The sequence below is a fragment of the Mixophyes fleayi genome, chromosome 3, assembly GCF_038048845.1.
Source record: "Mixophyes fleayi isolate aMixFle1 chromosome 3, aMixFle1.hap1, whole genome shotgun sequence".
In the NCBI taxonomy this organism is placed as follows: Eukaryota; Metazoa; Chordata; class Amphibia; order Anura; family Limnodynastidae; genus Mixophyes; species Mixophyes fleayi.
Genome location: NC_134404.1, coordinates 289,752,618 through 289,776,446, shown reverse-complemented (window position 1 = coordinate 289,776,446; position 23,829 = coordinate 289,752,618). Strand labels below are relative to the sequence as shown.

The following is a 23,829-nucleotide window of genomic DNA, read 5'->3' as shown; positions in this document are numbered from 1 at the left end:
ATTAAGTTTGATGTTTCTTTAATGTTAACGGAGTCTTCTTCAGACTTGGAGCTAAAAGACAATACTGGCAGTCACTAAGACTGGCATAGTAAATCTATATAATACATAATAACAGGAACAATTGTTATACTTTAACACATTTTAGCGATTTGGACTTCTATGCAAATCTTTATGTAACAACTATACCTTTCTTAAAATGTCATCTACACAGAGTGGGTGCAACCAACCATTCTCTGGGCTGAACCATATTCAAGAGAATGCAACCTGTCAATTCAGGAACTAGTAACATTACCGAGGCATAAACGGCACCTTTCAGTGATGTCACCAGTTCATAGTGAATTGAAGAGCTGCATTCTTGGGAACTGGTAGGCTGATCTGATGGCTAGCATTTCATTGGTTCTGACCACAAAACAATACACTCATAAGGGGTTTTTTTTCAGTAATATAAATCACATACAAAAGATTAGGCAAGTATATTAGGATCCTATCTGAAGTGTTAAAGCACTTCAAATATGCTCAAAACATATTTTTGGAAATACTTAAATCTTAAATTTATTTATCAATTATTAGGACAAAAATACGGTGATACTGCAATAAGTCAGAGCAGACTATGTATTCTTAGCACATGGTAAGTAATTTGGTGAAGTAAATAGAATATATGTCAAAATAAATTTTCTGCAATACAGTCACTGTTGTATCCTTGAGCAATATAAAGCTAATTCTTTCAAAGTTGGCATCAATCACGATCCAAAGTGTCATATAATACAACAGTGATTCACAATCAGTGACTCCAAATATGTCTCCCAACATTTTAACATCAGTATGCCAGGAAAAAATAAAAGTGCAAGTTAGGAGTGTCGGGACATGACTAGGCCAGGGACCATAATATAACATGTACATTTCTCTTCTTTTTTTTTTTTTTTTATAAAGCAAATTGTTAAATTACATAACGTGTTTCTAATCTAAGCAAGCTGTTGGTGCATTGTACTTGGGATACCTTATCTCTAGATAATTGCACTTCTAGTTCCAGCTGCTCTCTATGCTGCTGCCAGTCCGCCTGCTGTTGGTCCTTCTCTCTCTCCATAGCTATGAGCTGTTCCTGGAGTTTCTCCATAGTCGCTGCAATCTCTTCTTTCTGCTGGCTCACATCACTCAGCCTGCTGTGTAACTGCTGAATGTTGTCCTGGTCACCGGAATTCTGCATCTTCATATCAGACACTGTACAATTCAGCTGCCATAACTCATTACGGACCTTATGGTTCTGAAAATGAAACAAGGCAATATATATATATATATATATATATATATATATATATATATATATATATATATATATATATATATATATATATACACTTTTAGTATTACAATTCATACCGTGTTGAACTTGGATTCATATAAAGGTGATTGTAGCACAATTATCCGGCATGACTTTGGCAGGCACATCACATCTGGCACATATCCAGATGTGATGGTCACTGTCCGTCTAAATAGCATACATTAAGAACTGAATAACCAACAGGCCAGTTGTGCATAGGAGGATAATGATGAGGTGGGCAGTCCATGAATATGACACCAGATGGAGAGAGAGCAATGTAAGAATTTAGTGGGATAGGAATATAACACAATAGGTTGTGTAACACGGATAAATGATGCCATGCTGGTATGTAAAAGGTTGGGAAGGCGACAAGTAATCGTGTATTGTGGTCATGTAATATAACAGAACAAGTGATCATATTATAATTCAGTGTATATCTACCTCCTGTTTTGATATCTGCAGCTCACTTTCTAGCTGATCTTTCTGTCGCTGCCAGTCGGCCAGGCCCTGAAGGTTCTCTCCCTCCAGGCTGCTGAGCTTTCTCTGTAGTTGTTCTACCAGTGCGCCTGCATCATGCTTTTCTTCAGCCATCACCTTCAGTCTGACATTCATTTCTTGTATGGTCTCATAAGTCCCGTCTCTCTGAGCGCTTAGATCAGATACAGTGCTGGTCAGCTGGAGGCTCTGTGCATTCACCTGGCACAATTCATCCCAGTACTTCTCGTTCTAAAGAGGATGGCAAGAATCTATATATTACATGTATTCCACTCTTCTGCCCTGCTCCTAACCCTCTGAATACCATTACTTCTCTTCCCGAACTCTGTGCTTCTTCCTGCTACACATTCTAGAGTCCATTTACAGCCCTGTAGGCAGCACTTCCCTCTCCACAGCCCATGTTACACCCTGCACACCTTTCCGCTTGATACGGTGCTTCTCTACTTTTAATTTCCTTAATTACACCACGTTACCTCTTGTTTGGACATTTGCAGTTCTTGCTCCAATTGCTCTCGCTCTCTTTGACAGTCTGACTGTTGCTGAAGCTTATCGATGTTCAGAGCATTTAGAGCTTCCTGGAGTTTCCCCAAATCAGCACTTGCTTCATCCTTTTGCTCAGTGAGCTCTTCCAATCTGATGTTTAACTGATGGATAGTCTCCTTGTGCTGTGTATTTAACCTGGACACCTCATTCTGGTATTCATGGTGCTGTAGGAGAAATGGGCTTTCAAATCACACCGTCTAGATTTGATTTATTCGTCAGAACATAAAAAAGATTGAATATAAACAATGGGAAAACTACAATTAAATGCCGATTCATATTTCCATAAATACCTATAGGTAAATTACAGGTAATGAATCAGTGACTAGGCATACGTCTTGACAGGAAAAGGCCACAATAATTTCAATACTTTAGTCAATTCATGCAGAGACTGTAGTGGACCAGCTCTTGTGGCCAAAGAGGGTCAGACCATTCTACCAGTTCTTATTGTGCTGTAATAAGTTGTAGACTGTACATGTACACTGCAAACTTAATAAGTCTTTAGGGCTATTCCCAGTAATAAAGGGAACGTGAATGTACAAAGGAGGGTGGCTAAACACTAAATGCAGCACCACCACCCCTCAAAAACTGAACAACTCCCCTATCCAATTTCCTTACATGTCTTTCTACCCAGTTATCCATCATTCAGGCTTCAAGCTCTCCGATCTTTTGGGCAGTGTTTGTAGAGCGTAAATAATGGGGGGTGAAATGGAAGTTACAAGAATTGCTTAGCGTTAATCTGTACTTAACCCTTTAACTGCCACTAAAGCGATTCTGTGCCCAGACTGCCACCGAAGTCTCATGTCCTAAGCTTCTGTAACTGTCAGGTCCACATCAATCAGTCTGCATGTGGACTTGGCAGCTTGTTTAGACATTCACAAACTGCCATGAACAAAATATACAATTCTGTGTTTTTTTGTTTTTTTAATATAATACAGTTTTTATGGGTTTTTCAGTCCCCTCTCTGTGTATTCTGGTAAAGGTGGGGGTCTTTGGCCATGAGGACTGCCACCAATCTCCTCTGGCAACCCACTAGGATTCATTGGCGCTAGCCCACGCCTTTCTTTGATCTGCAGGCTTGGGTGATCTCCAGCAATTGTCAGAGTCTAGGAGGGGGCATCCCTGGTCACTTGAGCAAGCCTTAGGGCTTGCCTGGGATTCCCCTCTGGAAGCATGTGTGAACATGTGCCCTCTCCTACTAGAATGTATAGAGGAAACTGTAACAAGATGCTAATAGGGGATAATTAATTTATTAACAAAATATACATTTGTTAAAGTATTTTATTTTCTCCAGGTCTCAGAACATGCATGGAATTGATGAATCCTGCCTAGTCACCCCCCCCTACTGGGCAATTCTATTTCTACACCTGCAATGCCCAATCAAAGTGTCCAATTTAACCTGTGTGCTTTTCTGTGCCATTCTCATTTTGTCCATTTAATCATAAGCAAGTGTATAGAAAAGTAGAAATGTAGGATCTCTGTGCATTTGGCACAATCAGTGCGAAAATCTATATTTTATAGGTTTATCTGACCATTTCATGCTCTGTGGTTAGAATTTATGGGAGACATTTAGCCACAAACAATGTCTATTATACATTTTATTTTACATTTACAGTCTTAATGATAAAAATCTTTAAAAACACTTTTGAAATTTCTTCATTGTTTTGTTTCAGATTTTGTATTTTATAGGAGGAATTCTTGTATTTTAATATTGATTGGACTTTTCAGTTTCTTTAATGGTGCAGGAATATTCCACGTGTACACACTATAGTGTTTTGCGGTTGTGCTCACCATACATATTGTGAGAGCACGTGGTATCCATGTCCTCGGGAGCGTCCAGCACCTTAACTGGATGCAATTAATTACATGGAAAATCATAAGACAAAACACAATTTTTTTTACAAATATATAATTTTTTCTCCTTTTCCTCCTTTACGAACACACAACCTGAAAGTTAGTCGATTAGTAATCAAAACTGTAATTGCTGATGTTTTATTTTTATCCGCAGTACATCTTTCCCGAACTCAGTCCTCAGGGACCTCTAGCAGTGCAGGTTTTCCATATCTCTTTGCTGAAGCACAGGTGTAATTATTACTGACTGACACATTGTAATTACACCACCTGTGGATCTGTTACAATGTGTCAGTCAGTAACGATTACACCTGTGCTCCAGCAAGGAGATATGGGAAAACATGCACTGTTAGAGGTCCCTGAGGATTGAGTTTGGGAAACACTGGCTTACAGGTTTGTGGACACTTTTAAATTAATAAAACCTAATTTTCTATTTTTGAATGCACAAGCACTCGCTGAATGCAAACTGTCTTTGGATGTGAGACAACACTGCTGGTAGCACTGCCTCATGTCCAAACAGAGGAGGGCTGGCAAACTGTTGCCCAGGGATAAGACGCAACTCAGCAGTCTATTAGGAACATTTTAAAGAAAAAAAATGCATGTTGCCCAAGGTAACCCACTATGTGACCGGCCCAGGGGGCAGATGCCCCCCCTGCCCAAAGATCTCTTTGAATACACAGTGTGTACCCTTAGGATCAAAGAGCGCACTCTTCAACGGGATTATTTAACCCTAAATTTGTGAGCATGTACAAGGTATTTGGAAAGCATCTCAGCGTGACACCACCGTGGACAATTTATTGGTACCCATATGTACAAGGCCTTATTATATATTCCTAATATACACTTTCTGCCTATATGTTATAAATAGAATAAATGTATCTTTTCATGCATTTATGATGATGCAATAAAAAGTAAGGACATGAGGACATTCCACAAACTACCTGAGGAATGAATGAGGTCAAACCATTAACCTTTCCAAAACTGAAGACCAATCAGCATTTCTCACCTGTTTGCCAAGCTCTTCCAATGTCCTGTGTGTCTGATCAGTTTGTGTCATGAGATCCTCCACCTGACTTCTATGTACAACAAATAAAATAAATATGAAACCATCTGCTGTAATGAATCAAACATATGAATAGTGTAGATACAAGTGATTCTCCCAGTTTTCGGGTCCTGTAGTTATTTGCAAACAATTCAATTTACACCAAATCCATTCAAAAACACTTAATTCTGATGGTGATGACACATTTGTTCAAACTGCTATGTCTTTATTTGTAAATAGAGATTGTTGCACAAAAACATATTTTATTTTTTCCACTTAACAAACAATTCCGTAAGTAGACTTCTTGCAATTTGACCACTACATACATTGAAGAGCAAATCCTGCTTAATTATTTCTGTAGAAGGGAAAAAATTGCATTGTTTTATTAATGTTCCCTTCTAAATGTGAGGCTTTGTTTCTAGGAGTACAGAGTGCAGTTATTTTTCAGAACACACATATATTCCAGCCGCACCAGTTGTATTACTCAAGTATTTGTTATACCCCTATCGATACATTGTGTTAATATTACATATTGACAAGAGGGTGCTGCCTCCAATAACCAAACAGAAATCCACACATATTTGTAAGAAAAAAAGAAATAGGAGGGTACATTGTCTTGCAGTGCACCGATGTATCTATTATATCTTTATTAGTAAAATGGATACATTTTGAGTTTCCTTCACTATAATAAAACAGTGAAATAAAAATAACGTATTTAGAAGGAAATCGTGAAAATGTATTTTGTAGGAAAGATATCCTTTGAAATTGCAAGTGCCATCATCTGATTTATTTCTCTTCATCAAGATACAAATCAATTTATTTGAAAAACAAAACGGTCCCATTAATAAATATAATCACTTCTATTCATAAGCAATCACTCAATATCCACTCTGCCTTAGATAATGGACCCAGTATAATTGGGTTATACCAGGCTCATTTTATTACCATTTGTTATATACAATGTACTGGGTTATTAGTTCTCTTTATTGCTTTACTGAACATCATGCTTGGTCTCAGTCTACAATAGGTGTAGCACCCATGTTTTATTATGGTGCATTAGAAATTATATCCGATCACATTAATGTTGTCCTATTTACTGCTTGTGCAGCATGTGGGTTATATTGTACAGCTATCTTGCTTATGTTTAACGTATTAATATGCTGATGAGTCACGTGATACACTGTTATTCATATAAATCAGCGTAACCCTTGTAGATATAGTGGTTGTAGGGTATTCTTACTTCTGCCCTTTACTTACCCCCAATAATCCGTAACACTGAAAATGGGATTAGTGTAAATCTGCACTACACCATTCATTAAGTATATACATTTGTAGCCAGTAATTCTCCTGCTGCAGTTAAATGTAGATTATTTTACTTGCTGTGGTATAAGGATTTTTTGGGAGCGAGTGAGTATTCCATTGTTAATTAGCCAAATCCATCTATATACATATAGTCCGCTATTCATTCTATGTTCAAAACCAGTGCACTATTCTAGCCCTCCCACCTGCTAGTGGCAGATTCTAAATCCTGGTGAAATTATTCCATTCATTCATGATACCATAAGGCATACACTCATTTACGACTCAAACTAGAAACAATATAAACAGAAACTCCAAAGCGCGTTTCGCCGTTTGGCTTTGTCAAGGTTTTAGCCTTCATAAAGCCAAATGGTGAAGTCACCCCCTATTTTCTTTTTTTCATACAAAATTGACAGATATTCCTGTCATTTAGCAATGTGTCTAAATTAAACTGATAGGGCTGACAACCCGTCTGAAACTAAATTCTAACATTCACTTATAATGGTCAGAGTTGGAGGTTGTAAATAGAAAAGTAGCACCTCTCACTTTGATGTTAGGTGTGAATTTCTTTAACTAAGATATTAGATATAATCATCTCATTGTGGATAATTATTTTGTACAAAGTAAGATATTGAGGAAACTTTCAAATCCTGCGCCCTCTGCACGTTCTTGCAAAACGGTGAAGTTGTCTGAAAAGGGGTGGGGTTTAATACTCGCCCTCGTAGTGATAAGTGTGAAAGGCAAACAGCACATGAAACATTAAACCAGTGCTGTTAAAGCACTTGTGCTACACACGGTCAGACATGGTATAATATGAGTGTAAGGTGTAGTCAGAGGACATTTATAAAGCACCACTGCAGTTTGTATACAGTATGACATCTTTGTCCATTAACTTTCTACTGCTGTTTTTAGACAGTTTTTTGGAGCAACAGTTCATTAATGCCCTCCAATCCCAGCTCTGCTAGCCATGAGACCCATAAACTACCTGGTCGTTTTAATATTTTGTGGTGTCATATATCATTTCAAAGCTTTAGAGCAAAAATATTTATATTATATATATATATATATATATATATATATATATATATAACACAAAAACGGTCATATAAATGTAAATTCTTTACTTAAAACAAGATTACATTTCTTCCAGCTATCCTGTAAACACACACAATGTATGTAATAGGCAACGCTTTGTGGTGTAAGATACCTATTGCACTTGCTGAGCATCTCTTGTATGTACTTCATAGGCCCCACCCACTTCTGACTGGAGTCATTTTGAATGTATTCCTTAATGCATTGCATGACAGGCATTGGGGGCATTTTATTTGTTATACGATAGCAGCACTTTCAGATAGTTTAGCAATGTGATGCATATCTGGATTCCTTACCTGTATTTCTTGTTTGCCTCTTCCAAGCTTAGGACTTGTTGCTGCAGTCGTTCCACCTTGTTCCTGAGGAAGACGTTATCGTCAGACAGTCTGTTGAGCTCCAACCTATGTCAAAGAGAAGCGATATCATAAAAGTGTGTCCGCAGGGAACCATTATCAACTGCAAAAGCATGTAGAAAGGGGTCTCCCATTATCAGTAGTGGATATAAAGAGGGTGCTGTGAGTTAGTAGAAATACATTTTGTGAGTTATATGAAAGTTCTGACTGGGAGTTACAGGTTACAGATTACTCTCTGAACCCTGGCACAGCTGACAACTAAACAATGAAGAGGATGACAGTACGTAGCAGAATATTATAGATATTGAGATGGAGGGACCTCACCTTTACCACATGTCATACATGTATGAGGATATCTGCAGCGTACATGTCTCATTAGTATGATGTAATAAAAAAAGGTGAGGATTTGTTAGACCAGCACTATAGAGAACAGTCTTACAAATCAAATAGAACTATTGATTTTTTTATTTTAATCTTAAACCCAGGTCTTGGACTAAATAGAAGATAATATAGGACATAGGAAATTGTAATCAAAACTCTACCACTGGTAGCAGATTTGTCAATTTATCAAAGTGGAGACAAGAAAACTGGAGTGTGAAAATTAGATAACAGCAATAATGGAACTTCAAATTTTCCTTCAAGTTTTAGCCCCTGGAATACAAACTCCGAAAAACAACAACAAAAAACATCATGCCTTGAAAATCGAGAGAAATACTGGTAATTCTGTGTTAATGATTAGAAAAGGAAATCAGCAAGCAAGATATTATACAGTTGCCAAGATTAAATCCTCTGAAATCACAACCAAACTATGGAATCTCCCCAGATCAAGTGGTCAGTGGTGCGGTTAGTAATGTGTCAAGTGCTCATTCAGTGGATAATTGAGATTTTGGAGTTCAAATGGAAAAAAATCCATGTTCTAACCTGTCATCCTGACTTCCTGCAGTCTCTTGCTCTAGTATCCGTACCAATTCTTCTAGCTCGAAAAGCTTGTCTTTCAGACTGCTCTTCTCTCTCTCCAGATCCCCCCTGGCATCCTGGACTTGTTTGGTCGCCCACTCTTCCATTTGCAGGCACAGACTCATAGCTTCTCCCATCTGCCCCTGCCAGCCAATTAGCTCATGGTCTTTGTACGTAAGCCTCTGGCATAGAGTATTAATAGCTAGAAGATCTTCCATGTCGTTATTTTGAGTCAGGGGCACATTTTCAACTGTGCCATCTTCAGCCTGATTCTGCCGTTCGGACACATCTAATACTTTACCCCTCAATAAACTCAGCATGTACTTCAAGTTAGTATGGCCTGCTAAGGCAGTCACCTGTCTCTCCAGCCCTTCTTCGTCTCCAACAAGCAGCTGAAAGTTGGATTCCTGGTTTTGGACAGGCTCACAGCTTTCCTGCAACTGAGACATTAGTTCTTTAGCCTTTGTCTCAGAAAGCAGCCATTCATCTTCTCTGGTTTGCAGCGTGCCGTTTAAATGTGCATGTTCCTCAGATCCTTTCTGGTGGTTCTCAAGGGTTTCTTGTGCCTTTGTCTTGTCATGCAGCTGTGCTCTCAGAGAGGTTACCAAGCCCTCCATCTCTTGTAGCTTTATCAATGCGCTCTCCTCTGCATCTTTCAAAGACGGCCCTACCTCCGCCATCTCCAAAGAAAAGGATTCCTGATTGTTCAGAGCATTGTGGGTGTCCGTCTGCTTTCTGTGCATTTCTATGACAGTTCCTATCTGTAATGAACTATCTTCATTGTCCACCACTGGTGTATGCACTGAGTGTTTGTACACGTCACATACAACCTGTCCTCTAGCTGCCTTTTCATTCAGTGTCAGGAGAGGAAGCGGCTGCTGGTTTAGATCAGCTACATTTTCCTCCACACGATGATCGCGCTGTCTTCCCTCTGCAGAGTACTGCTCTTCTCTCTCAAGGATGGAAGAGTTTTTAGCAATTAAACCATCAATTTCCTGGTTAAGTCTATTAATGTGATCTCTATATTTATTTTCTACTCCTTCCTTTTCAATGGCAAACGACTTACAAATACTAGCTTGCTCCTCATTTTGTTTTTCTACCATTCTGAGCTGATCTTTTTTCCACTTGGTCAGTAAGGTCCTCTCTTTTTCTTCCCACTGCTTTATCTCATAGGTGTGAGCTTGAATCCGCTCCGTCTTTTCCAACTCGTGTTTTTGCAAGAGCTGGTTCTTTTCATTGAGGTGCTGCTGCATTAAACACTGGCAATACTCTGTGTACTGTGCTTCAATCTGTGCCAGTTTCATGGCAAGTTCTTCCTCTGCCTCTTCCCTATAGATAAATGGATGGTCACCTGAATTAAATCAAATTATGCATTGCAAAGACCCTGTCTAGAGGACTCTGATAACACAATGAATGTTATCAAGAATTGTTCAACCTACAATCAATACAAGTCAAAGAAGCCTTATATATAACAAATGTATAGATTGCATTAATTACCCTACCAGCCAGTTTATACTTACACTGAGGATGGTTCATTCACATTCATTAAACTTATTATGTGCCTAATTACTTATATAATTTAAAAGCAGGTTTCTAATAGCAACAACCTAGAATTCTCTTTCACTCCTCAGCATTCCGAATGTTATTTAAAGTGTAAAGCTGAGAATCTAACTAGCGAATCAGAATGTGTGTAACAAACATCCCAGGACTATTCTCCCCGGTAAGCAAAACATTGATGCTTCTTCATGGTCAGTAATCACCTAAATTATACCGCTGGGTTTCTATACTGGATCACTTCCCTGGTAGCTAATGAGGGATTGTAGCAATATTATGCATCAAAACTCTGCCCAATTCCCTATCCTCCGTCTTTCAGATAATTGGAGCAGTTATCTTCCATGCAAGGGTTACTTCCAAATGTAGGAGAGGGAAGCAGTTGATAGTGCAATATCTGAATTAAGTAGTTACATTAAAACTGTAATAATTTATGTCACTTAAGCCAGAAGCCCTGTAAAGAAAATGACCTGTATAGTGACAATTCAAGTTGCCCCAGGATCTAGATATGTGAAACAAGGTTTTGCTCTGGGGAAATCCTTTTAATCTATGCACACCAGACTGCTTGTCTATAAGTCTACTGGCACTGCAGACAGTCTTTCAGAGGCTGGAATGGTTGCTCCTAAAATATCAAGAAGACCGGAGTTCTTGTTTTAGAGAAAGATTAATATTTTATCAATATCTTTGGGGAGGGGGGGAGATAATCAACGAAAAATTAACAGGTTTTTTTTGGGCACATGAAAGTATGAAAACCAGCCATCACTGTCAGTACTTGTAAAATAAGAAATAAGGGACACTGACAGCAGAAAATCATGGAGCTAGGGACTGCTGGACGAAGTAATCTGGAGATTTTGGCCATAAGCCCTGAAATGGACCTAATATCATAAACCCAGTAGCCCATCATTCTGGATCATTGGAAAAAACACTGAATCTCAGGGCCAGACAGAGTTGCAGGCATAATCATGGTTAATAGCAAACTAACTTTAGAACTTCATTAGACAATGTGGAAATGCTGCTCTAACGGAATATGCATCTATCCAATATTAGCTCTGACTAACGAATATTTTTAATTCCCCGATACAAACTAGCTAATTAATTAACAATGTATCTTTAAACCTTTTTCTAAAATGATTACAAGGTAATATTATGCCAGTTATCCCCACTTTCATCTTTTAATTGGGACATTCACTGATGCCTCTTGTTGTCTGTGGAGTTTATGCTCCCTTGTACCAATTCTGTACCCCCTCTCCACCCCCCACCGCACCCAACAATATTCTCCAAAAATGTTTCTTTGTGAATGTTGATATATTATTACATATAACAAATGTAACTTGTGGACAGTATTGACAATAAAATGTATTAAGCCTATGACCCAAGGCTATATGAAATGGTGTTTAGAATGGTATTGAATATTCTATATAAAAATATTAATGAAATATCAAAATTTGAAAGTTCTGCTTTTTTGTTTGTTGATGGCTATATCACTTGTTACCAAGGACACATTTCAAAAAGACCACTAAAACATTTGTACATTTATTGACCATACATTGACAAATATTTTTCTGTTCCTAACTATATGTTCTCTTCCATTTTCAGGGTTACATATGCTGGGCAGTCTGCAGATAATGACTGATGGCTCCCACTGGGCTGTGTGCAGTCATCTTACCACAGTACTAGGCCCTACTGACACAAAGTGATGCAGCCACTTTACTTCAGGCACCGAATGCCCGGATCTCGCCCAGTTTGGCCTACTGAGTGGCTGGATCGGACAATATGCAGCCAATTTAACATACCGGGAAGATTACAGATGCAATGGAGAACCAATTCTAAAGACAATAGGGGAGCACTGCTGTACTGAAAATGACTGAAGTGATTTAAATCCGTAACTGTACAGATATATACATATAGCAACATTCCATAATCTTATACATACACTATAATATTGTCCTATACATTCAATAAACAGTGTTATTGCATCATGCAAAAAAGCGTGAATTTAGAGGAGCATTAAAGAAACAATTAAGTATTAGTATTGAGAACATTTGAGGATACACAAATCACAGAAGGTGTAAATGGTCAATCGCAAAACAATCAAAATCTGGTTATTTGCTCATCTGATGTAGCTTGGTTTAACATGTTTCCATTATCTTCAAGACAGGTCTGTTTTACATTTGTTAAATAAAAGTTGCTTATGGCTGACCAAGTGTTATTATGTCTTGTGCCAACTGCAGCTTCTAGTGAAAAGCAAACTAGCAGAGTCATATCTAGACACAAAAGAGCCCAGAACACTCCTGGGGGTATATTTACTAAACTGCAGGTTTGAAAAAGTGGAGATTTGCCTATAGCAACCAATCAGATTTTAGTTATTTATTTAGTACATTTACAAAATGACAGCTAGAATCGGATTGGTTGCTATAGGCAACATCTCCACTTTTTCAAACCCGCAGTTTAGTAAATATACCCCCTGCAGTCACAATTTGCAGTAACATTACACATAGGCATCGATGTCACCGTTTAATTTTATTTCTAAAGGAATCAACCCTCACATCGGAGAACATTGTGTTAAGATAGCATTCCTAAGCATATTGCAATAGTGCGCTCGCAAACCATGCATCACGGAGAGAATGTAGTCTGCTTAATGTGCTATTGAATCTGCAGCTCATGTAGACTTTCCACACAGCCGCAATTCAAAATAATAAATCATGGCACTTTACACGTCTGCAGTCACAATGTGCTCTTAAAATGATGCAGTGACTGTGTGATGAAGGCAATCTTAAGATCAAATGAAAATACACTGAAGACACACTCCGAAATGAGCAAGTTTAAAATAGATTTAATAATTTTAACCGGATGCATGTGTAAGTAAAACTATGACAACTGAAGCTAAAGAATGCTTGGTGGTTTTTTTTGTTTAACAGCGCTACCAATTAATAGCAATAAAACCTGTGACAAGTGTCCAGCACCAGTGATAAGGCACAATATTCCTGGCAGAAGGGCTGGGACACAGTGGAACAGACCACTCCCCTCTGACAGCAAAATGTTCATGCATTTTGTGGTAAACCTTTAAATGAAAGGTGGCATAAAACAAAGGACAAATATGTTTTGTCTTACAAAAAGTGCAGTTCAAGTGGTTATTTACATATAATACTGAAGTTGTTCTAAAGACAGGTATAGGATTACAAAACGATAAAGGACAGGCATTGCCATGCATGATAAGCAGCATTCCCCTGAGAACCGTTCATGTGGTACACATGCATTAATACACTGCAGTCCAGCTGCACACAGTACAAGGAAACAGAAAGCAACATGGCCACAACAAGCAGGTTAGGTTGCATCAGTAAAGCATGGGACGGAAGTCACTGCACAAGTACCAGACAATTTATCACCTGGTTTATGGTCTAGTCTAGAACACCATAGAGTAAATATGTGATATCAGACCTCACTGAATGAAGTTCATGCTGGTGTGTCCTCCTTATCTCCTCCTCCAGTTGTTCCTTCTCACTGGACAAGCGCTGTCCCAGTGCAGAGATCTCTTTTGCATAATACTCTTCCATTGCAGCTCGCTCTTTTTCAAACTTCTTCTCCATTTCCTGGACGTGAGCAGAGTTTGCGAGCTGTGCTTTCAAGCCATCTATAACCTCTTGATATTTGGCATTGACCTCCTCAAGATCGGCCTTCTGCTCCTCTAACTCACTGATTTCCAACTTGAAGCTGTGTTCTGTGTCTTTCCTTTCTTTTTCATAGTTAGCTTTCATCAGTTCAACCTCCCTCTCATAATAATTGACCTAAAGGAATTCGACCATATTTTAACAACATAGCTTCAAAAGTTCATAAACATGGATAACTTAACTGTAAGTCTTAGTTTACATGTAACAATTCTGAATTCTGGGGGGGGGGGGGGGAAGGATGGTTGACATTGAATATCAACAGCCACTTCTTAGGGGGACACTTCACCTCACAGGTTCATGGGGTGGACTTCATCTTTAATGAGCAAACCAGTGCCAGACCTACCACTGGAAGCCAGGACAATCTACCTACAAATGCCACATGTTCATGAATAATTTTACTGAAGATGGAGTCCTCTAGGAAAGGACTTCAGTCAATTTGGATTAACGATATAGGCTAAACTATATCATATCAATTATTTATTTTTAAAGAAAAAAAAAAAAAAAAAAAAAAAAAGATAGATAGATAGATAGATAGATAAAGAAAAAAAAACCTCTTCACATTCTATAGCATACGGTGAAATATGCAGTCTCATCTTCATTTAAAGTCCAGTTTTGGACGACCCATCTTAATGCAATCTGTCCATCCCCCATATAGCTCAATGACACACACACACACACAGTACTCCCCACTTGCTGATGATGGGATTATGCCACAGACCTCTATTAATGAAGGCTGGAGAGAGTAATACTGGGCTGTTATCTGCAGTGCAATGACCCACACTGAGCTGCTCTGTTTCAGGTGGGGTGGGGAGAATGTCACCATTTGTTTTTGGTTTTTTTGTTTTGGTTTTTTTTTTGAAAATAATTTTAATTGGGTTTTTTTCAAAACAAAACAATGAGTTTGAAACATACCAAAAGAATGTATAAACATATTGCTTACATATGAAATTCAATAAACTTTACACACAATAGTAAAAAAGACTTAGATTAATTATCTAAAATCCGGTATGTTGTACACGGAAAAGAGAAATGTTGTTTGTTTTTATTTTTCAAGGGGGGGGGGGGGGGGGGGAGACGAACAAAAAGGAAAGGAAAGGTTTTAGGGGGATGGGGAGGGGAACCGGAGAATATTTTACTCATTGTTTTATGCTACAGACTATAGGGAAGGGAGGCATTAACCCATGTGGCTATATAGAGATCAATTTAATTTGGGAATTTGCAAAACTTATATGTGTGGTGATCCTTCATAAGCCTGATGGGGAAACCTATCAAAGCAATGGAGATTCGTCAAACGGTTGTCAAGGGAGGTTCAGCATCATAGTAATTCGTTCAGGAAGACCATGTGTTCTTGAAATTCACTGGTTTGTCTCTAAGATGAGCTGTGATGCTTTCCATCCTATAAACTGACCAAACTTTATTAATAGTGGCTGAGAGAGAGGGGGGAGAGGTGTTTTTCCGTAGAGCGGCAATTAAACTTTTAGAAGCATTTCATATATGATTGATAAGTTTTTGTGTGGACCGACTAGTGCCTGGGAGCCGTCTGGGTAGAAGCGAGTATAGGGGGGACTCAGGCATTTTAACCAGTGTAATAATCCTTGATGAGATTATGTCACCATTTGTTATATGGTCGAGGAGGGGGTGGGTGTAAGGCAGTGGTGGTTATATTAAGCGGCAATGTTTAAAAAATAGAAAACTCCTTAAATATTATATAAAATACATGGGCTCCGTTACTTTATAGTTCTAACTACATGCTGTCATGACGTCTGAACGTTCGAGTATTACAAACATGTACTGAAATAACATAACTGCACAGAACAACGTCATGGTAATACAATGCAAAATCTAAGCTGGAGTTTTCCCTTTTGGCACAAGCATTAATGACAGTTCTACAAATGTAGTTCATGCTAGCACTCACTGATGTCCTACTTGTGCAACAAATTAACCATGTGAGTAAAAGTTTTAGGGATTAAGCTCTTTAAACATTACATGCTCACATGGTGCACTGCCCTACACTCTTTTCATAGCAGGGAGAACAGAATCTCAGTGCCTGTGAAAACAGTGATCCGACCCTGGACGTGTAAAAGGACATTATTTATATTGCATAGATTTTATTTAGAAAAAAATTTACATAAACATTTTTAAAGTTTAATTGCAGATTCAAGTCAAGGAAAATAAGCCCCATTAAGCCTTACTTCAACGAGCCAGGGCCTTCAAATAACCTGGTGATGGGAAAGGGGGCCCACACAAGGACATAACGACCAGTGAAGCAGCTGCAAGAGGGCCCATATAACAGCTACTGTGCAGCTCCTGAGGCCTCGTTCCCCTCTGCGGGTGGGTACATAGATCCTCCCCTGTAACCGCCAGCACTGGAGAGGCCAGCAGCAGCACAACAAGAGTAAGGCGGCCAGCAGCAGCACAACAAGAGTAAGGCGGCCAGCAGCAGCACAACAAGAGTAAGGCGGCCAGCAGCAGCACAACAAGAGTAAGGCGGCCAGCAGCAGCACAACAAGAGTAAGGCGGCCAGCAGCAGCACAACAAGAGTAAGGCGGCCAGCAGCAGCACAACAAGAGTAAGGCGGCCAGCAGCAGCACAACAAGAGTAAGGCGGCCAGCAGCAGCACAACAAGAGTAAGGCGGCCAGCAGCAGCACAACAAGAGTAAGGCGGCCAGCAGCAGCACAACAAGAGTAGGGCGGCCAGCAGCAGCACAACAAGAGAGGGCGGCCAGCAGCAGCACAACAAGAGAGGGCGGCCAGCAGCAGCACAACAAAAGAAGGCGGCCAGCAGCAGCACAACAAGAGAAGGCGGCCAGCAGCAGCACAACAAGAGAAGGCGGCCAGCAGCAGCACAACAAGAGAAGGCGGCCAGCAGCTCACTAGGAAAATTGAGGAGAGGGGAGAAAGGATGTCTCTACCTCTAAATGCTGGAGACCCTTTTAAAATGACACTATGGGGCTTCTGAAGGTCTAGTTACTTCCCTGCCCCACAACAAAATACATGTTTCTTACCTTAGTTTCCAGCAGTATTTTGAGGTCCTGGACTTCTTGCTGTAGTTCTTTCACTTGATGCTTGGTCAGCTCAGCTTCCATGGTCATAGGAGAAGTTTCCGATGTGACAACTGGCAGCCCTAAAAAAACACCACCTCATTAAAATACATAATTACAATCTACATATGCCAGTCAGTGCCATCATAACCTCACATTGGAACATGTAAGCGGAGGTAATTATGTGTATTGTAAGTGTTACTACAGTGTATTAAATGTCAGAATGTAGCACATTAGAAAAGGAGGAAACGCAGTACTTTAGAGCACATTAGTATTTTTTGTTACAATGTAATATTTAAAATCACATTTGATTTAACGCACAACACTAAACAACCCTGAATACCCTGAAACCATAACTCAAGACAAATAGCAGATGCACTGCGACAGCTTCTCCCAGCCTAGAGAACAGCAACACACGCATGGGGAGAGGCAGTATATGCAGGCGCTTTATCCTAGCTTCCCAAACCTTAGTAAAATGATTGTGGCATCCTCTGGACATGTAAGCCAAAGTAGTTTATATGGTTTTTTTCAGAGGCAATTAACCCAGTGCCAAACGTGATAACACACAACAAGTGATAAAACAAAGTGCAAAATGAGATTTTGGACCCAGCTCAAAAGGAAGGGTCCCCCTACTTCCCAATCCCTAGAGCAATAAAGTGTATAAGGCCTCTTAGAGGTCAAGGGTCTTCAGGCCCACGTTTGGCCACAAGGCTATGGTTGCCTGCTTTTCCCTTGAGCTAGCCAAAGCTCTCCTCGGGAAAAGGATCCATCACCTCCCCTCAATAAAGTAAGCCTCCCCCAACTGGAGGAGAAGGCATTCTATATGGGTCCAAACTCCTCCAACCCAGACTTGAGAAAACAAGCAAACAATCAAAAAGTGCAGAAGTGATAAATAAATAAATGCCTTAAAAAGCGCAAGCGTTTCAGCTTGTTTATAGAACTTGATCCTGTCCAGTGAAAAGATTGGGGGGGAAAAAAATATATAAAAGTGTTGCCATTTGTGATTTGTGCTTCTATAGCTCAACAAGTCCCCAAAGCCTTGTTTAGGCACCCCCAGATGTCACTGGAGGCACAGAACACAGCATTCTTTCAGCCAGCCAATTGATTAATTTAAGGCAACCTGTCCATCAGAGGGTGACCCAAGTCCTCCGAGAACATATACACTTAACCTCGGAAAAACAAACACAGAGAAATGACCAGCCTACTTGTATTATAGGTTTAGTAGCTCTTTAAATGCAGCAGGACTAATCTACAGTGGTAAGCCAGAAAGAGTCTGAGAGAGGAGAGATTTTGGAAAGCATAAGTGTCTCCTTAGGAAATCAACAAATCCAGCCAAACCTGTGCAATAACAGGACAGTAGCACCTTAGTTTTTAGCTAATCAGACACATATTGATAAGGTTAGCCAACTTAGACCAAACTGACCAGAAATCAATGCATGTGTGCCTTTAGTGATCAAAAGTAAGTGGAATGATCAAAATCCATCTGAATTTCAATTGTTCACCAATTATAATGCAGTTTGGTCAGGGTTGGCTATTTTTATAAGAAAGCGGGCATCGGCTGACCACACTAATCATGGAATCTTATCTGCTCAATTCCATCATATCACACAGGTTGTTGTAGTCACTTGAAGATGGAACGCTGTCATATCACCCTGGATATGAGGCCTATCACATAGAACAGTGATAGCTAACCTGTGACACTCCAGGTGTTGTGAAACTACAACATGCTTTGCCAGTAGAGAACTAGCTGATAGTTGGCAAAGCATGCTGGGGCTTGTAGTTTCACAACACCTAGAGAGTCACAGGTTAGCCATCACTGACATAGAACCTGGTTTTATCTTTTTTTTTATATTTTATAAAAATAGTTCTGATTTACACCATGTGGTATTCAAAGCAGCGATTACTTTTACTTACCAGCGGATCCTGCAGCCGACACACTTCTTCTGAGCCTTGAAGTAAACCCCTTCTTTGTAGGTGTATCTGCTGGGTCAGGTATAGATAATTAGTCAGCATCACACAAATAGTACCGGCAGGGAGGGAGTTTGGTTGTGCCTGGTCTACAGATACATTACCACAATTACCATGGTTGTGATGGATCTTCTCTTTTGCCTTGTGGTGCAGAAGCTTGTTGTCCTTCATCTTGGCCAACAAACGGGAATATTTGCTCTCGTTGAGCTGGGACCGTAGAGTTTCCAGCTGAATCTGCAGTTCATCGTTCCTATCACGCAACTCCTGCATTATTTATGAGTACACACAAAAGTTGAGTATAACTCTGGTATAAAACAATATACACACATATTCTCTCTAAATAGCATGAATAAGGCATATTGAGTAGCAAAGAAAACATTTTATTTTCATTACTTTATTTTGCACTGAGCTGATTAAAGATGAAAGGTCTGTGTTATAGCACATTATCACAGCATGCTAAATAAGCCTTAATGGGCATCAAACCCTACTGCAAATTCTTTGACATAGGTGTCTATATTGGCTTTCTAACACAAAAGAAATAAAACCACAACAGATCAGCACAATAGATAAACAAACCAGCAAGCCATAACTGCATGCAAAGGGGTCTCATCCAAGCATAAAACAAGCAAACATTTAAGTATCCATGTATTTCAAAAATGGAGTTTTAAACACACAACATACATGTTTTTATTATATGCACATGGGTATTAAACTACAGGGTTGGGTTCATATATTTTCTTTTCTGCTATACGCAAGAGAAACAGCAATACTGTGAGGATCACTGAGCCCCATAGCAGCAAGCACCACTGTGCACAAGGCTGGTTTCACATAAGGCAGGACTGACGCAGACGTGGGGGAGGGGGCGGCACAGGTGTTGTTCATCATATCCACATTCATCCTGTGTTATGCAAAGACACCATGTACCTGATCCATTAAGGAATGTAACTGCCGATATGTGCCGTATTTAGTGTAAAATCGCTCTGCGCGTGCCCAGAACCAAACAGCACGTCAGAGTACCAGTGCAAAGCTTGAGCTCCAATTTAAGCTTTGGGCTTTTTTAAGGTACGTGCTTTTCTGTCATTACTCTTGCACCAGCTACAGGTCAGGTGTACGTGATGATTACTAGTGATGATGGACATGTATATATGCTAGGACATGTGTTTCAATCTGAAGCAACTGCAAAAATGCATTTTATATACAGTAGATATTAAAATAAATAAAAAATACATTAGGATATTTATAAAGGTTGTCATTAATGACTATATTATTAACAGGTGACAAACGGAATTTTTTGTTTTTCTGTGAAACGTGTAATTTTCTTTTGGAACTTTATATTCCACATATATATTGGACGTATCCTGCAGGGGTTGGGTACGGTTTTTCGATAGTACCAGCATGCTGACCGCAACTTATTCGGAATGAAGAGCTCTCCGGCACTACACTTTGCCGTCATCGCGACTTCTATTAATGTTAATTTAAAGCGGCAATGTCGGGTTAAGTGTTTAAACACTTAATCTGCAGGGTCCCGACATTGCCGCTTTAAAATAACATTAATAGAAGTCGCAATGACGGCAAAGTGTAGTGCTGGAGAGCTCTTCATTCCGAATAAGTTGCGGTCAGCATGCTGGTGCCATCGGAGATGCGCAGCGTCTGTTTTCAGGTAGGTCTATTAATATTGAAGTAATTTTTTCCTAAACTCGGTTTTTATTTGTAGGTCATCTCTGTGTCGGCATTGTGGTAATCGTCGTTTTAACGATCACCACCGTCCTGCAGAGTGTTGCCTGGTAGAGCAGAGTGGACACAGCCCCGTATTCATCAACAGAAGTATCTTTACATCCGCTCTTTGTTGAATACAGATGTGCGTATGCCCAATTTACGCTCGTTTTAAATAAAATGCAATTTACGTTCACTTTGTGTGTATTGATGAATCAGGCCCCATGTGAGCAGCAGCACTTTTTCAAAACTATTTTATTAGGGTTTCTTTAACATTTTTACAGTTTAAATACAAAATTACAGTAAACAGTCAACAATTAGAAGATTATTAAAAGAAGCATAATGTGAGAGCACAATATGATTAAATGAAAGGAAAATAATAAAGAAGAAAAAAAAAAAAAAAAAAAAAAAAGTGGTGTCTTGGGGATGAGAAGGGGTCTTTGAAAGAGGAAAAAGAGATAAAGGACAGAAGGGGGGATGGGGGGTATGTTAGTAAGGAGAGGGGGAGTGGAAGGGAGGTGCTCAGCCTGGCATCTTGTCGGGCGTTGGATATTCAGCGCATGGTCTGCACATATTGTCATTGGAGCCTGTCTCCAAGTTAAATGGTTTTTGGTTGGACTGCTCCTTTTGAGGAGAGCCAAGAGCTCCAGATGGCATGTAATTTGTTGGGGAGGTCATTGATGCTTGTGATATGTTCACAATGGTAGGTCTGTCAAACTCTATTGATCACTTCAGGTAGGGCAGGAAGTTCAGGTTGTTTCCACTTCGCTGCTATTGCACACTTGGCAGCATTGGCTATGTGGCCGGTGAGAGCCATTGTGTACTTATCTGATTCAGGTACAGGTCTGTGTAAAAGTAAGTAAGAGGGAGGCAACTGTAACATGGCAACACTACGGATCAGATTATGTGTTCTTTGGGCAAGACCACCAAATATGGCGGAATGAACCCTCTTGTCCACAGGACCTCCAGCTTAAATTAGAGGAATCGGGATATATGGCTTTTAGGGACCAGGTACCATTTGTAAAGTAGCTTGTACGAAATTTCCTTTGTGCGTACGCAGATAGAGATCTTGGCGACTCGTGCCATGATCTCGGACCACTCATCCTCCTCCATACCCAGGTCCTCTTCCCATTTCAATTCGTATCGGTCTTTGACTGGTTGACGATATGCCACCAGAAGATGATAAAAAGCTGGAGATGGGAGGGATTTACTTCTAAAGAAAGATTCTAGGGGCGTTAGTTGATAAACCAACTTAAATGCTGGAAAAGATTGGTAAAGATGCCTTAATTGAAGATATTGGTAGAAACGATCATGGGGAATATATCTCCATTAAAGGTCTGTAAATTCGGGAAACATATGCATAGGCACTATGTCCGTCAGGAATCTAAAACCACGCTGGGACTAGTGTCGAAAGGTGAGATGCTGTTGCTCAGGGGGAAAAGGCTGGGTTATTCTACAGTGGGAACATGTGGAATAACATGTTTTTCAGTAATTGGAATGCTCGGGCACTATAGACCCACATCTGTAGTGAGAAACGAGTGGTGGGTGGAAGAAGTGAGTGGTGGGCAATGTTTGAGGGGTATCCATGGTAGAGTGTAGGGTGAGAGTAGTTGTAGGAGGTTGGCCTCAATGTTGACCAATAGTCTTCTGGAAGAGTAGAGTGAAATAGGACAAGCTGGGTAAGAGGTGTGGCTACATAATATTTAGAGATATTTGGGAGACCTAAACCTCCCTCTACAGTTTGTTGATAAAGTGTTGTTGATAAAGTGTACAAAGCTCGTACTCTGGGACTTTACCTGCCCAGACAAATCAGGCTATTTCTTTCTGAAGGTTTGTAGCGCCAAGGAGGGTATTCGTACTAGTATAGTTTGGAACAAGAAAGAATCCTTGGCAACAGATTCATTGGCCTCTCCAGGGAATGTACAATTTATCCCATGCCTCAAGTTCAGGTTTAAGTAAATTTAATAGTCGGGGAAAGTTAGCAGCGTATAGTTGGTTATAATGGCTGGTCAAATTGTTCCCCAGGTAAGCTAGATTGCAATCGGAAATCTGACTGTTGTTTCAGGGTGTTAAAAAGAGAGGGGGATAGATTTAGTACTTTTTCTTATGGGAATTGAAGATCCCTAGGGCCCCTGCATCATCTCCTTTTATTTTATTTGTTTTATGACTAGTTTTAATCTGACTGCGCCAATGTCATTTTTGCTCCCGCAGACAGATCCCAATATATCAAAGTACGTCCCGAGTTATGTAAAGAGGCCCTGTATGCACAGTCCCTGACCTTTATCCCTTTGTAATCTGCCAGAAGAAACAAGGAAGCACAGGCACATCCAGCTGTGCACTTAGCCCATGTCTGCACAGACACAACATGGATACTCTGCTACAACCCTGCATGCAGGAAAACTCAATCACACAGAATAAAATATGACTCGGGCTCACGTTTACTCTCTGGGTTTCCAATAACAATGAGTAGAACCAACGGTGTCATACATTAAGTTTTTAAAAAAAGAGGAAAAAATAATAATAATAAGGGTTAAAAGCACAGATCAACTAATCAGTTAGTGTACTTTGGGGTATGACCTATTGGTAATATACAGAGTGAAGTAGAAGTTCTCGATAATGATAAAAGCCAGTGTTTATGAACATGTCAATAAATGCTGAAATTAATGCTAAATCTTCTGCCTTTTGCATGTAGAGAAAGAAAGCTTTGCTCCTTTATAACTATCTCGACCCATAGCCGTTCATAGTCAGCAGTTTACTGTTTAGTCCAGTGATGGGCAAACATTTTGAGGAGCGGGCCAAATAAAAAAGAAAAAACTTTAGGCGGGCCAATATAATTAAAAAACTCAAATATCGAAATATATATTACAAATTTTTATAAAACTAATGTGATGAATGAAGCCGTGACTGCATTTCTATAAGTTCCTCGTATCTATTTTTTTTA

General features: G+C 39.7%; 1 protein-coding gene across 3 annotated transcripts in view; it reads right to left on the bottom strand.

Moving 5' to 3' along the window:
* NINL (ninein like) overlaps nucleotides 1-23,829 on the bottom strand; it is an 83,576-nt gene that overhangs the window by 11,739 nt on the left and 48,008 nt on the right. Inside the window, exons 14-23 of one of the 3 annotated variants that reach the window (XM_075203779.1) lie at nucleotides 19,289-19,439; nucleotides 19,122-19,190; nucleotides 17,172-17,290; nucleotides 13,937-14,283; nucleotides 8,912-10,276; nucleotides 7,934-8,038; nucleotides 5,211-5,280; nucleotides 2,287-2,520; nucleotides 1,760-2,044; nucleotides 998-1,261 (exon numbers count right to left, since the gene is read on the bottom strand). In XM_075203779.1, the coding sequence (XP_075059880.1) occupies nucleotides 998-1,261; nucleotides 1,760-2,044; nucleotides 2,287-2,520; nucleotides 5,211-5,280; nucleotides 7,934-8,038; nucleotides 8,912-10,276; nucleotides 13,937-14,283; nucleotides 17,172-17,290; nucleotides 19,122-19,190; nucleotides 19,289-19,439 (3,009 nt within the window). The remainder of the gene's footprint in view (nucleotides 1-997; nucleotides 1,262-1,759; nucleotides 2,045-2,286; nucleotides 2,521-5,210; nucleotides 5,281-7,933; nucleotides 8,039-8,911; nucleotides 10,277-13,936; nucleotides 14,284-17,171; nucleotides 17,291-19,121; nucleotides 19,191-19,288; nucleotides 19,440-23,829) is intronic. The other 2 variants (XM_075203780.1, XM_075203781.1) reach the window with 2 other exon arrangements.